The sequence below is a fragment of the Gekko japonicus genome, unplaced genomic scaffold (genome assembly GCF_001447785.1).
Source record: "Gekko japonicus isolate JY-2015 unplaced genomic scaffold, Gekko_japonicus_V1.1 scaffold4791, whole genome shotgun sequence".
Taxonomy (NCBI): Eukaryota; Metazoa; Chordata; class Lepidosauria; order Squamata; family Gekkonidae; genus Gekko; species Gekko japonicus.
The window spans coordinates 30,513-45,099 of record NW_015165400.1 but is presented as its reverse complement, the minus strand read 5'-3'; the positions used below and the strand labels follow the sequence as shown (position 1 = coordinate 45,099).

General features: G+C 44.3%; 1 protein-coding gene across 1 annotated transcript in view; it reads right to left on the bottom strand.

The window, feature by feature from the left end:
- Positions 1 to 8,130: 8,130 nt before the first annotated feature.
- Positions 8,131 to 14,587, bottom strand: part of LOC107109952 (C-type lectin domain family 5 member A-like) — a 16,328-nt gene continuing 9,871 nt past the window's right edge. Inside the window, exons 6-7 of the mRNA XM_015410662.1 lie at positions 10,903 to 11,012; positions 8,131 to 8,409 (exon numbers count right to left, since the gene is read on the bottom strand). Coding sequence (XP_015266148.1) covers positions 8,292 to 8,409; positions 10,903 to 11,012 — 228 coding nt within the window. The 3' untranslated portion in view covers positions 8,131 to 8,291. The remainder of the gene's footprint in view (positions 8,410 to 10,902; positions 11,013 to 14,587) is intronic.

The following is a 14,587-nucleotide window of genomic DNA, read 5'->3' as shown; positions in this document are numbered from 1 at the left end:
TTTGTCTCAAGAGATATCTTTCCTCCATCATGTACACAGGAACCAACATTTGCATTCACCTACATTGTTCATGAATCTAAAGAATTTGGAAACATTTAGAAATAAAAGATTGGTATGCACCTGCCATTAAGTCAAGGAAGCCAGAATATTTGCAATATTAAAGGTTTGCCTACATGCCGAAACTCACATCACACTTCCAGCCAGCAGACATTGCCTGACTGGCTACCTTGCTTCAAGAAAACAAAGAACATCCTGAAACTGTAACATTCTTGTGTTTGTCATTTAGAAATGTAGGTGCTATCTTGCATTGTTTTGCTAAAGCATCAGGGTAACCCCATTGCCTCTGGAATGTGGGAACATTTCCTAGGCCGTAATGGCCCACATTACCAAAGCAGTTAGATTAATTGATGCAGTTTATAATTTCTAAAGCTCTGTCGAAATGTATGTGACCAATATGGTATAAAAGAAGGCAAGAAGCTTCATTTCAGGACTGACTCTCAGAGATCCAGGGAAGGCTCTGTCTTTCGTGATCTCTCTGGGCCAGTCCAGAAGCTTCTGTGCATGGGGAAATCTTTGTTCTGTATATTTAACCACCGACTGTCTTTTTTATAGGAAGTAAGTATTCTGTTTTGTATTCCTTGCTTGACTTTAGCTAATAAACAATTTTATTGTTTAAATAACCTTGTGTTGCATTCCAGCTAATTGCTTTGTTTTAACATTCTACCCTGCCTTGGTAAGGGGCACTCATCAGACCATTACGAACCTAAAGGGGGTGGGAACAGGTGCAGGTAACACTTTATATAGGGTTAGTTTATACTGTCAAGTGCTGCAGTTGCATTTCCCCAACACTAACCACTACACCAAATTGACTCTTGTTAGGACACCCACATTACAGTTGTTAGCCCAATTTTATATCTATATATATATAACAGCAGACAAATAGGTTTTACATGTGTATATACATTTTTAGACACCTGTGCACATATTTCTGGGAAATCAGATTGGAAATGGATTCCCACACATTTTTAAAGTGGATATTTAGTACATTTTAATCTTGCCCATTCCCCCAAGTTGCACAGAGTGCTGTCCATTGTTTTTTCATCCTCTTTCTTATCTTCACAACAACATTGTGAGGTAGGCTAAGGTTTACGCACTAGTCAAATGTAGGCTGGCTCACAGCTTTAATGCCAGTAGTTCACGAAGTATGATTTTTGCTCACAAGACTCCAGAGCTTAGAGGAAACATTGCGTCCTGGCCCCACCTAGAAGCTGACAACCCCCTGCTGGTATGTTGGTAAATGCGCAAAAAATTACAAAACCTAAATAACTCTCTCGGGCTGCAGTCACACACACGAAACAATCCACCTTCAATCCACTTTCAATGCACTTTCCTACTGGATTTTGCCTTTTTTGCATTGGCATTTTGAGGGTGGGGTGGCTTTCCGCAGTCTCCTTTTAATCCGTGTTTACCTCAGTGTCGAACAGCCACGCCTTTGCTCCATCTTTTTTCTCCAATAAAATCCAGTTAAAAAGTACACTGAAAGTGGATTGAAAATGGATTATTTAGTGTGTGTGTGTGACCGCAGCCTAGTGTATTCTTATTTGAAGAAATCTGATTCTTGCAACAATGTTACTGGAACTTTTCACCACTCAGAGGGCCAAACAAGTGAAAATAGCAGGACACGCCGAAGTGCTCCATGATGCAATAAAAGCCACAGATATCCCCTTTTTCCTAGCCACTTCCTCTCTTTCTTTAAAGCACAGAAGGCTTTGTACCATGGGGGTGGGGAAGTCGGTCCAGAAATGTTTGTACTGTTTTGGTATGCTTATGACTAAGCTGGACTAGATGACCCTGGAGGTCCCTTCCAACGCTGTGATTCTATAAATTGTGACTTGTTCCATCAGCAAAACACACTTACTGCAGTCATTCCAAAGTGCTGACTCTCTCAGTGCCTTGATTTTCTACTGCTAAAGCAGCGTCTGCTTGCAAGAGACTTGTGACTTTTCACAGTATGAAAAAAATGAATTGACTGATTTATTTATCTAATATTTATACCATAGGAGGTTAGCTGGTGTAGTAGAGTTGGTTAAAGCAATAACACATGTTGGCTCTTTCACACATGCTAAATAGCGCCGTTTCAATCCACTTCAGTGACCATTTGCAAGGGGATGGACGTCTGCTCAATAGCCACGGATGGACTTCTGCTCAATAGCCACTGATGGACTTCTGTCCTCTCAGCAGCCACCCAGGTATGGGAAGGAGAATGTGGAGGCTGCAGAGAAGAATGTGGAGCTATTGGACGGGGTGGGCCCTTGACTGAACTCCCATTCAGGGAGGCTTGCAGTTTACCCATCCTGCAGTCCATGTGGCGGTGGCTTTTTCAAGGTGGGGACCACCTGCCAGTCACAAGTTCTGCTGTGTGGGGTTGCCAGATCCAGGCTGGGGAGTTCCTGGAGATTTGGGGGTGGAGACTGAGGAGGACTGGGTTTGGGGAGGGGGGACCTCAATGGGGCATAATATAATATAATTAGGGATGCTAAGCTCATTCATCTCCAGACTACAAAGATCAGTTCCCCTGGAGAAAATGGCTGCTTTGGAGGGTGGACTCTGTGGCATTGTACTCCAGTGAGCTCCATATCTTCCAAAGGCTCCTTCCCCAAATCTCAGGAGTTTCCCAACCTGGATCTGGCAACCTTACCCCCCCCCCATCAACTGCCGGTGGTCAACAGCAGCAATCCTAAATACCAAAGAGTCCACCCTCCAAAGCAGCCATTTTCTCCAGGGGAACTGATCCCTGTCGTCTGGAGACTGGCTGCAATTTCAGGAGATCTTCAGGCCCCACCTGGAGGTTGGGAACCCTACCTACTCACTTCCTTGGACCACAAGGTGTATACCGCATTTGGGGACAGTGCTCACAAGAGCCACATGTGACTCCCAAGCCACTAAATCAGTATCAGGTTAGAGCAGGGGTCCCCAGCTTTTTTGAACCTGTGGGCACCATTAGAATTCTGACACAGGTTGGTGGGCACAACCACAAAATGGCTGTTCTGGGACGTGGAGTCAACCACAAAATGGCTAGCACAGGAAGTGAACACACAGAGAAGATGCTTAAGTGCACAGGAGAAGAGGGGTAATTTTTAAAAATATATACTGGGGAAAAGGAGTGAGAAAGAGACTAAAACCAAAACTATGAGGAGAGCTGCTGCTGAAATGTTATTTTAATCTGCACAACAAATTGGATCTCCAGTGTTCAAACAAAAGCCCTGCTGGGGTGGTATTGGTGTGTGTGACTTGGGTAGAGAATGAGTTGAGAGCAACCACTGTGTTAGAAGCACAGGCTCCTACCCTGGAATCACAGGAACCTTCTAGATGGGGGGAGGTGGACCTGGAACTGAAATCACAGGATGTGACATCACAAAAGTGATATCACATCCTTGCTTCTGGCTCCACCCTCAAGATCCCCAGATATTTCATGAGTCAGACCTGACAACCCTATGCTAGGCAAGAGCCCCACTTGATTCCACCAACTTTCTAAAGACACTGGGCAGGCACTGGGAAAGGTTTCGGTGGGCGCCATGTCAGCCATGGGCACCACAGTGGGAACACCGGGATTAAAGGGTCGGACCAGGATCTAGGAGAATCCAGGTTCAAATCCCCACTCTGCCATGGAAACTTGCTGGGTGAGCTTGGGCCAATCACCCAGCTTAACCTATCACATGAGACTGTTGTGAGGATAACATGGAGGGGAAGAGAATGAGGTAAGCCGTTTTCAGCTCCCATTGGAGGGGAAGGTGGGGTGGAGGTGAAGTCAACAGTGTTATGTTCTAAGTTATGTTTAAGCTGCAGTATTCCAGATTTCTCTGTTGGAATTGGCTCTGTTGTGTATGAAATGAAATGTATGTTGTATTGAGCTTGAGTCTGACTAAGGTACTGTAAACCGACCTATCAGAACAAGGGAAGTTCTGGAGGGAAGCAAAGTGATTGGTCTTTATGTACAATCAGATACTATCTGACATGTGGGCATGGCTTGCCAAGCCCAGACTGTTCAAAAAGGAGCCTGTTGCTCCATTGTTTGTCTCGTTCTGGTTCTTCTGACTTCGTGTTCAATAAAGCTGTTATCACAGTTCACCTGCTGCCTCGAGTCTCGTATCTAACAGGCTCCCTAATAAAGACTGCCTATTGGTTCTAAAGCCATATAGAACGTCCTATCCTGAGGCTCTGCTTAGGTCCAATCAGACCTCCTGAATCTGGTAACATTGTAAATAGTTCAGTTATGAAATCGTCTAAGTTTGAGTGCCGCTCTTTGCAGAGCATTCCTGAGCTGAGCAATGTTTGAATAAAGCCTTTTCTTTTGACCATCGTCTCCTGCCTTCAATACCTAAAAAAACACAGTGGGGCACTTTATGAGCACATCGTTTCTCAGCCTTGCATGACAAGCAGAGCTAACCAAAACCGCCCCTACGAGACAAAGATACCAGAGATCTCTGGTTTTGTGCATCTAAGCATTCTATCTGAAGAAGTGAACAGCGACTCACGAAAGCTCCTACCCTGCCACAAATTTTGTTAGTCTTCAAGATGCTACTGGACTCTTGCTCTTTCTACTGCTACAGACAGACAGACATGGCTACCCATTTTGATCTATTTTATCCCCGACCGCTTCAGACCAACACGGCTACCTGAATCTATTTTATCCCCAGTACTTAATAAATGGATTCTGAGAACTTCGTTGTGTTACTTGCATGGGGTTCTACAACTGATTCCTAGATGCCGAAAATAACAGAATTGTCCATCTTGGGGCCTGGTTATGAGGCCCCATGTGATAAAAAAAATAGCACTTCATTATTCTCATAGGAAAGACAATGCATATAAAATGCGAACACTTTATTTTTGCAAAAATATAACAGTCAGGATACAAAAGGAAATGATAATCTAACGAAAACTTTTAACATGTTTTGAAGTCCCTCATATCGTGAAATCCTCATCTGTGGTTCAATATCCCTTGATCCAGTCCTGCTCCCTCATCCAAACATTCACTTCCAAATTTCACTGCTCGGATTTCCTCTCCCATTATCATATACTGCTGGTGGCTAAAGGTGCCTGATGGTGGAGATGCCTTATTCAGAGTCGCATCACGGGCCCTGCTACAACAGCACAATTTGCCCAGAAAGCCAGTTTGGTATAGTGGTTAAGAGTGGTGGACTCTAATCTGGAGAACCGGGTTTGATTGCCCACTCCTCCACATGAAGCCAGCTGGGTAACCTTGGGCCAGTCACAGGTCTCTCAGAGCTCTTTCAGCCCCACCTCCCTCACAGGGTGTCTGTTGTGGAGAGAGGAAGGGAAGGTGATCGAAAGCCACTCCGAGACTCCTTCGGGTAGTGAAGGGTGGGGTATTAAACCAACTTCTTGATTGACAATACAGCCTCCGTGGAGTAAGGTTGGCGTCTTTCCTAGCCCTTCTTCTTGAGATCCTTTTTGAATTAGATGCCAGATATTGAAACTAGGATATTCTGCACATGAAGCATGTACGCACTGAGTTATGGCCCATCCCTAAGAGAACCACAAGGCCCACATCTGGTCCAGGAAAAGGCTTGAGCCCATGCCTGGCATTATCAGCACCACACTCTGACCGAGGGCTCAGCTCTTTTGATGAGCCTGGGTCTGTCTAGGAATTGTAGCCTCAGTTTGCCTCGGGGTCATACGAGGAAGGGAGAAGGAATTTAACCCTTCAACCTCCACTTAGTTTCTAGCTCCCCTGCTTGATAATGTGTCTATTTTGAAGGACATGTCTTTCCTCCTTTTAGATGTTAGCAGGGCTTTTTTTGTAGAAAAAGCCCAGGAGGAACTCATTAGCATAACAGGCCACACCCAACAGCAGAAACTCATTAACATATTAGGCCACACCCCTGACAGCACAGCTCATTAGCCTATGAGGCCACATCCCCATGTTACCAGAAGTCTGGTTATCCAGCCACACCCACCTTTTGCTTGTTATTCTGTTTACCTTGTTTGTTATCAAAACCCAGGGCTTTTTTTTGTAGCAGGAACTCCTTTGCATGTTAGGCCACACATCCCTAATGTAGCCAATCCTAATGAGTTTCTGCTGTTGGGTGTGGCCTATTGTGCTAATGAGTTCCTGCTGGGTATGGCCAATTCAGGAGCCAGCCGGAACTCTGTTCCTGTGCGTTCCTGCCCAAAAATAGCCCTGGATGTTAGTAGCAAAACAGGTGGGAACAGCAGAACCAAACACCTCTCTTCCTTCCCTGCATGGCTCGGAAGTAAATTAAATCTACAAATGCCTGCAATTTGTTTGGGTTTTTTTTAATGAACAGAACCAGATACACAGTCTTCATCTTTTCCACTGGAGTCCTAAGATATCTATCCAAACACTTAAGAATGCTTAGTCTCATTACAGATGTTGTACTTATTACAGAATTGCAGCTCAGACACATTCAGCAATATTTACCATCTGGAGGGTAAGTGGTTATTGCACGGAAAGCAGTACATTTGGTTTAGAGACTAACAAGAAAGAATTGCTTAATCAGCTGTAGGGCAAGGAAAGCAAAGCAAGCAGTCTTTTGCCTCTTCCCCCATACTTCCATACCAATTCATATTGATTATCATGCCTCATGAGCCCAAATCCTTCCTTATTCTCTGTGCAGGACTTACGGGATCTAAGGTGGCCCAAAGGCATTCCTTGTGGGAAATTACAAAATTGTACAAAAATTGAGAGCCAGTGTAGTGTAGTGCAGCAGTTCCTAACCTTCTTGGTTGTGGTGAGCCACAAGTCGAAATGTACTTGATATGGTGACCAGTGTTCCCTCTAAGCTGAGTCACTGTGAGCTAGCTCACAGTTTTTGAGCCTCCAGGTCACACCTTTTTGTCTCTGCTCAGGAAAGAGGGGCTTCGGAGCAAACTCATTTATGCAGCAGCCAAATCTCTCGCTCACCACTTTAATGCCAGCAGCTCACAAAGTAGAATTTTTGCTCACAAGACTCCATGGCTTAGAGGGAGCATTGATGGTGACCCATTCAGGGTTAGTCCAAGGTTTTTGGCACCCTAGGCAAACTATGACCATGGCACACACCAAGTTCAGCACCCCGTTTTTTACAATGGCCAGCCAGATGCTTTCGAGGAACCAACAAACATGGCGCAAAGGGCTCAGCTGCCCCCACTATGAACCTCAAGCCAGTGGCATTCGGACGTTCATAGCCTTTGCACAGAGATGTTACATTCCAGCTTTTCTCCACCTTCTCCAAAACTCCCTCTAATCCCTCATAGAACTCTAAGAAACTCACTCTAGTAACCACCGGGGCCCATTTTACTCGATCAACATGAATATGCAGTGAAGAAAAAATATCAACTGATGGATGACATAGAAAATATTGTTTCCAGGGTCAGATTTTGGTTTCCAAAATACAGAAGAGCAATGGAAAAGGCAGGAGCGGACATTAGCGATGGCTGGCCTGCAGCCCACTTTCAGAGGCTTCATGACCCACTTTTGATTCCTGACCTACAGGTTGGGAAACCCTGGTGTAGAGTATTTGACCAGATCTATGAGATCTGGGTTCAGATCCCCACTCTGCCATGAAACTCCCATGGTGACCTTGGGCCAGTCACTCACTCTCAGACTACCCTGCCTCACAGGGTGGTTCTGAGAATAAAACTAGGAAGGGAGAACCACGCATACTGCTTGTAACTCCTTTGAGGAAGGATGGGATAAAAACTATACTAGGCAGATAGTATATAAATAACCACAACCAGGGCTATTTTGGGGCAGGAACGCACAGGAACGGAGTTCCGGCTGGCTCCCAAGTTGGCCACGCCCACCAGGAACTCATTAGCATAATAAGCCACACCCAACATCAGAACCTCATTAGGATTGGCTACATTAGGGGGGTGTAGCCTAACATTCAAAGGAGTTCCTGCTACTAAAAATCCCTGGGTTTTGACAACAAACAAGGTAAACAGAATAACAAGCAAAAGGTGGGTGTGGCTGGATAATCACACTTCTGGTAACATGGGGGTGCGGCCTAATGTGCTAATGAGCTGTGCTGTCAGGGGGGTGGCCCAATATGCTAATGAGTTCCTGCTGTTGGGTGTGGCCTATTATGCTAATGAGTACCTGCTAGGCTTTTTCTACAAAAGAGCCCTGACCACAACGATGATGATGATGGTAATGATGATGATGAATTGTGAATAACATCATAAGACTCCATTTTAATAGGCAAGAACAAATGTGCATGCGGCTCCTGCTGTTCTGTTGGTGCTTTGGCTTTTGTCTATCTGACGAATTATCCATTTTTCTTCTCACAGATCCAACGGTTTGCCTTAAAACACGATGCCGGACTCAGTTCTCTGCCTCTCAGTGTTGCACACTGTTTGTTCTCATTGTTGGGTTTCATAATAAATCTGCATGAACAGACAACAACAGAACGATTAAGAAGGTCGAGTCTGACTGCTATGAATGGCCAAGGGGCTTTTTCACTCTCTCATTTTCCTCTCTTGTAAATTCCTGGGGGGGGGGTTGGGGGGAGATCAGTCCCACACATGTATTGCTCCCTCTAGTGGTTAATTCTATATTGCACATGTTTACATCCAGCATATTTCCGTGCAGATTTAAACAGCAGGCTTTTATGCTGGACATAAACTGGTGTAATTCTGAATCAGCCACTAGAGGGAGCAAAACATGTGGAACAGTAAAAAGCTGGAACTTATAAGCAAGGAAAATGAGAATGCAAAAAAAGTTCCAAGCCTGAGTGAAGATTGGCATCTAGTTTTGTTCGAGGGACACTTTGATGGAGGACATCTCGTCACCACCCCAGCTACCAATGCCCATATTCCCAATCACACCCCCCCGTTTTGCCTCCCAGGTTGGTGACTGGGGAAGCCAGATGTCACTACTTATTGGGCCAGACTTGGTCTATTGGCCTCCCGTTGCTGATCTCTAAGTTAAGCTCTCCAGGGGAGATTTATGAGAAATTACTAGTTACAAAGGGATGGTTGGTGTCATATCAGACCTTGGCTCGCTTTAGCCCATGTCAGTCACTACATTCTTGGTGATCCCACTGCATGAATGGGGGTCAGCCTTTTCTGTGCATAAGGCAACGTGCATAATTTTGAGCTGTGGTACACATGATTGGAAACCTAGATTTGGGGGGGCGGGCATCTGTATGTACTGAAGCTGAGAAAAATATGCTCGTACAAAATGGCAGCTATACGTTTCGGGATGATCAGGGAATGGCATGCTGTCCTGTTACGTGAGGTCAGAGGGCCAAAATCATAAAGACTGAAAAGTGTCCCTTTCATTTCACACAGATCAAATCCTTGTGGCTCAAGAACGGAGTATCGGCTTGGCACACAGAAGGCCCCAGATTCAAACCCCAGCATCTCCAGTTGAAAAGACTCAGGTAGCAGGTGATGTGAAAGACCAGAGAGCCGCTGCCAGTCTGAGTAGACAATACTGGCCTTGATGGACCAGGGTCTGATTCAGTACAAAGCAGCTTCATGTGTTTGTTCATTTACCTCTCCCTTTTTTGCAAAGGGGGAAACCTGCAGATATCACAGATTCTTTATTTTATTTTTATTTTATTGATTCCTTAGATTTGTATCCTGCCCTCCCCGAAGGCTCAGGGTGGCTAACAAGGGCCTAAATGCCAAATTCAAACAATAAAAACAATATAAAAATACAATGATCCAGCATAATACATTAAAATTAGTAAAAATAAAAATATCGGTGCTCCAATATTCACTCCGAACCATAAAATCAGGATGGTGTTCTGAAGATGATAGGACAGAACAACAACAGTATATGTCCCCACAACCCTGTCATCCGCCAGGGACGTCTCGCACCCCCGATGATACCCGCACCAGCGGTGGTAGAGTGCGTTGATGGAATAAGCGTTGGTGGAATAATGGTGGCGGCGGCTCCTACTCGAAAGCCTGGCGGAAGAGCTCCGTTTTGCAGGCCCTGCGGAACTGCACAAGCTTCAGCTTTCACACCTGGCCTCCTAAATCTCCCCCTGTTTTTATCTTTGAATTGTTGAAAGAGGTACTATGTTTTTAAGAGGCATGTGGAAGACGGGTTTTTGGCAGGTGCAGCTTGTCAGTCACCAGTGAGAAACTGCACCCGCTGAAACTATCTCTCCTGCCCAACTATTAAAGGTAGAGGAGCCCTGTCTTCATTGACATCTGGGCACGTGACACATCTCGATTGCCGACCTGTTTCCAAGGATGACCTTGAGTTCTAGAATTGATTTGTCTGTAAATAATTGTCCACCTTTTTTCTCCTTTTCTTGCTAGGAATTTCTTCAAAATAGAACAAGAAATGCTGACTATTTCATTGGACTGGAATATCCAGATAACGGCAATAAATGGTTTTGGCATGACGGCACAGAACCCAGGGCAGATTTGTATGTTTCATCTTTTTTCTCACCCTTCCTAGCACTGCATCCAACACTGGGACTGATTCTCCACAAGCAGCTGTGCCGCCCTCGCTCTTCTCTTTCCCCTGCTTGCATTGGTCAGTTTCACACTATTCGCTGCGTGGCCGCATTTTGACCCGCAGCTCCCCCCGATTTCCCCCGCGTCTTCTCGAACTCAAAAAACAAGGATCAAGAAGACAGGGGGAAATTGGGGGGAGCTGTGGGTCAAAATGTGGCCACACAGCAAACAGCTCCCCCCAACTTCTCCCTGTCTTCTTGATCCTTGTTTTTTGAGTTCGAGAAGACGCGGGGGAAATCGGGGGGAGCTGCGGGTCAAAATGCGGCCACGCAGCGAATAGTGTGAAACTGACCAATGCAAGCAGGGGAAAGAGAAGAGCGAGGGCGGCACAGCTGCTTGTGGAGAATCAGTCCCAGTGTTGGATGCAGTGCTAGGAAGGGTGAGAAAAAAGATGAAACATACAAATCTGCCCTGGGTTCTGTGCCGTCATGCCAAAACCATTTATTGCCGTTATCTGGATATTCCAGTCCAATGAAATAGTCAGCATTTCTTGTTCTATTTTGAAGAAATTCCTAGCAAGAAATAGAGAAAAAAAGGTGGACAATTATTTACAGACAAATCCATTCTAGAACTCAAGGTCATCCTTGGAAACAGGTCGGCAATAGATTCAAGATGGACAAAGGGAAGTATTGGGTTGGTTCCAGCCTGACTTTTCCCCTGGCATAGAGCCCACCCCCCCAAAGCTGCTATCTTCTCCAAAGGAACAGATCTCTGTAGTCTAGAGACCACTTGTAATTCTGGGAGATCTCCAGACCCCACCTGGAGGGTGGCAACCCACCCACATCCACCAGTTCCCAGCTCCTGACCTGTGAATCACTACCGCTTAGCTCTTAGTCCCCACCCCTGAATTCCTGTGCCTGATCATTGAGATACCTGACAAGCCTAGTTTCAAGCAGTTTTATGGCCAAACAGGAATGCAGCTTTCTACAGCACTCCTCTGCACACTCATATGCTCCCCCCCCCCGCATTCCTAGGATGAAGGTCTCCTCCCAGTACCTCCCCATTGCCTAAGCTCTCCTGTACACTGTGCTAAAATGAGAATGCCTATGTGGCCCAAGACACCTTGGTGAAATAAACAGAATCTATAGCCCCACTAATACTTAAGCCCAGCATCATTATTTTTTTAATGTGTACCTGCCTGATTCTAAGAGCATGGAATGTAAACTTTGCCCTGGCCAGAGTTACAGCCAAAAGACATGGTGAGTGGAAATCATACGAGCAGCAGGAGACCTGCTCAGTAAAGGCAGTATGAAATTTGAGACAGATGGCAACTAAATAGGAAACAGGATAAAGTTTCAGTTACTGCTCTGCCACAAGGGCAGAGTCACTGGGGTAGTGACCTGACAGTTCGGAGAGTGGTAATGCATTTATTCTTGCAAGGAAAAATAGTTGGCAAAAAAGTGAAACTGTTAAAAAGGTATGATAACATGGCAAAACAGGAAAAAAGGGGGCTGAAAGGGCCCCCAAAAGAGAGGAACAACGTCTTTTGGCAGCTAGATTAGTAGTTTACTGATCTAATCTCCTCAGCAAATCGATAGCCTTATGGTCTGCCAGGAAGAGTTTAAATTTTATTGCAGCTGCCCAGGCCATAACAGAAATCTGACCACAGCCTGTTTGCAATAATAAATTAGAATTTATTTTTAAAGCCATTTATTTTTAAAGCCGGGTATTTTTAAAGCCATTTTCAAACTGGGGCTGCATTTCAGCTGTTCTAAATGGCCAAGCCCCGAAAATCCCGAAAATATTCGGGATTTTTGGGACTGCTGGATAGCTGAACTTAAAGGGCATTTAAAAGGATTGTGGTCCCTTTGGATATCCGGTGCGGCGCTGCGAGACAGGCATGCCTCTCGGGAGCTCCCGGGACGCCTGGTTTTCAAACGCTCTTTTCGGAGCCTCCCAGGATTCGGGGGGCTCTGCTTGGACTCCTGGAGGGAGACCAAGTGCATGAGGCTTTTTCCGGGGGGGCCTTTTTCCCTGGCAAGGAGGGGGGTGAGACCGGCTCGCCTCTAAGTGGGAGCGTTCGAAGAATAGGAATATGTTCGCCATGTTCCTGTATAGCAGCAGCCAGCCGTGGTTTTAAAGTTTCTGTTTTTTCTTTTTGAACGATATCTTCCATGTCGCGTTGAAGGATGTTGATTATCCATAACCTGGTCGAAGAAGGAGAGCTTACTAGGTACCCCCTTTGTAAACTTTTCTTGTGAGTAAGAAAGAAGCAGCCGCGAAACGTTTTGAGGGAAACGAGAGTGAAGAAAAGCTTTGGGGTAAGAAATAGTTTTGCTGGAAGTAGCATCACTCCTTTCAAAGATGAGATAAGACCATTAGAATGACTTTGGAAATATATATTGGCTAATTGTTATGAAGGTGGGAAGAAAGTGGAGCTAAGTTGGGAAGAAAATGGAGGCGGCCGCTGTTTGTAAGGAGATACAGGAGGCAATACTTTCTGAACTTAGGTCAGATTATTTCCAAAAAAAACTTTGGCAGAAGAAATAAGGAATGCGCTTAAATCAGTTTGGGACAGTGTTTTGGGAACCCCACAAGGTGCATACGAAGTGGAGAAGAAGAAAAATATAGAACAATTAAAAGGAATACAAGGACGGGACGAAGTGCAGGAAGCCAATCAGGAGAAAGAGCAGCTTGTCATTCAACACTCACCTACAGAAGAAGAGATACATGAAACAGATGTATCGACTTGTGGTTTGGAAGAGGAGAAAACCACAAAGGCAGGACTGGGAAAAAAACGTTTGTCAAATCATTTTTGGAGAAAAAGAAAGAAGATTAAAAGGAGAAAGAAAATGACGAAAGCTCCAAAAGACGCCAAGGACATTAACATTAAACAGCTGAATCTGGACACAAGGAGCCGCAAAAAAGACAACCGGGAAATTAACTTAAAAGAGTTTAAAGATCAAAGGCATTGGAGTGAAAAAAGGGAAAATCAAAGGAAAAAAGAAATAGAATATAGTGTCAATGTAATGAGTGTTGCGGATTGGTTGCTGGTTAATGACCCAAGTTAGGTGGGCTTTAAGCTGTGAGGAAGGATCAGAGGTATAACAAGAAGGGTGAGAGAGCTAACATATATAGGTTGGTGATAAAATATGATGAAATGTAAGAAATAGGTAATACCTGCCATAGCAAATTAAAAGCAAGGTTAAATGAAATTTAGGTTAGAAGGAAACTGTATAATATTAGTTTAAATTGTGATATATCACATAACTTTTCCATATAAGCTGATGTGTTGTTCTGGTAGATAAAAATTTAAGTTTCCTTAATAAGAGACTTGGGAAAATTAAGAGAGATGGCATATATAGACTGATGGTAAAATATATCTAAGAATTTGAAGTTTGGGTTCTGGCGCGTTGAGATAAAATCAAGGGGAAACAGAATTTATTGACTTAAGTGTATTATTGAACTGTTAAGTAAATCAAATTTTGGTATGGTACTTCTGACTGGAAATAACAACACTAAGAAATTAGAAGTGGAATCTGATGGTGATGTGAATATTCTAGCACAATATTTCATTTCTGACTATTTACTCAGTTAACTATATATTCAGTCATTTATTTTTATTTCCTAATTGTCTTAAAAGATAATGACTGGAAATAAGTAACCTAGATGGAGACCAGTAGATGAATTTTGAGGGTGACCAGAGTTTATGCAATGGGAACTACAAGCTGCTAATTATGAGAACAGAGGTAACATTAATTGGTATACATGAGAATGGAGAAATCTAGAAATCATGTAATTAAGTAAATAACTTGTCTTAGGTGACATGGAAGGCAACAGTTATATTATAGGCGTATGGTGGTGGTGGCTGTTTATGTGTGTATTTGTTTTTCTTAAGTTTAAAAAAAGCAAATAAAGATATATATATATATAGGATTGTGGTCCCTTTAAATGCCTTCTCCAAGCCTTGTGACTCCATGGCAAATGAACTTCAAAGGTGTTTAAAGGACTTGCATCCCCTTTAAATGCCTTCTGGGTGAACTCACCACTTGGAGGTGTTTAAAGGGACTGCAAGCCCTTTAACTGCCTTTGGAGTTCACTCTTCGCAGAGTCACACAGCTTGGAGAAGGCATTTAAAGGGACCACA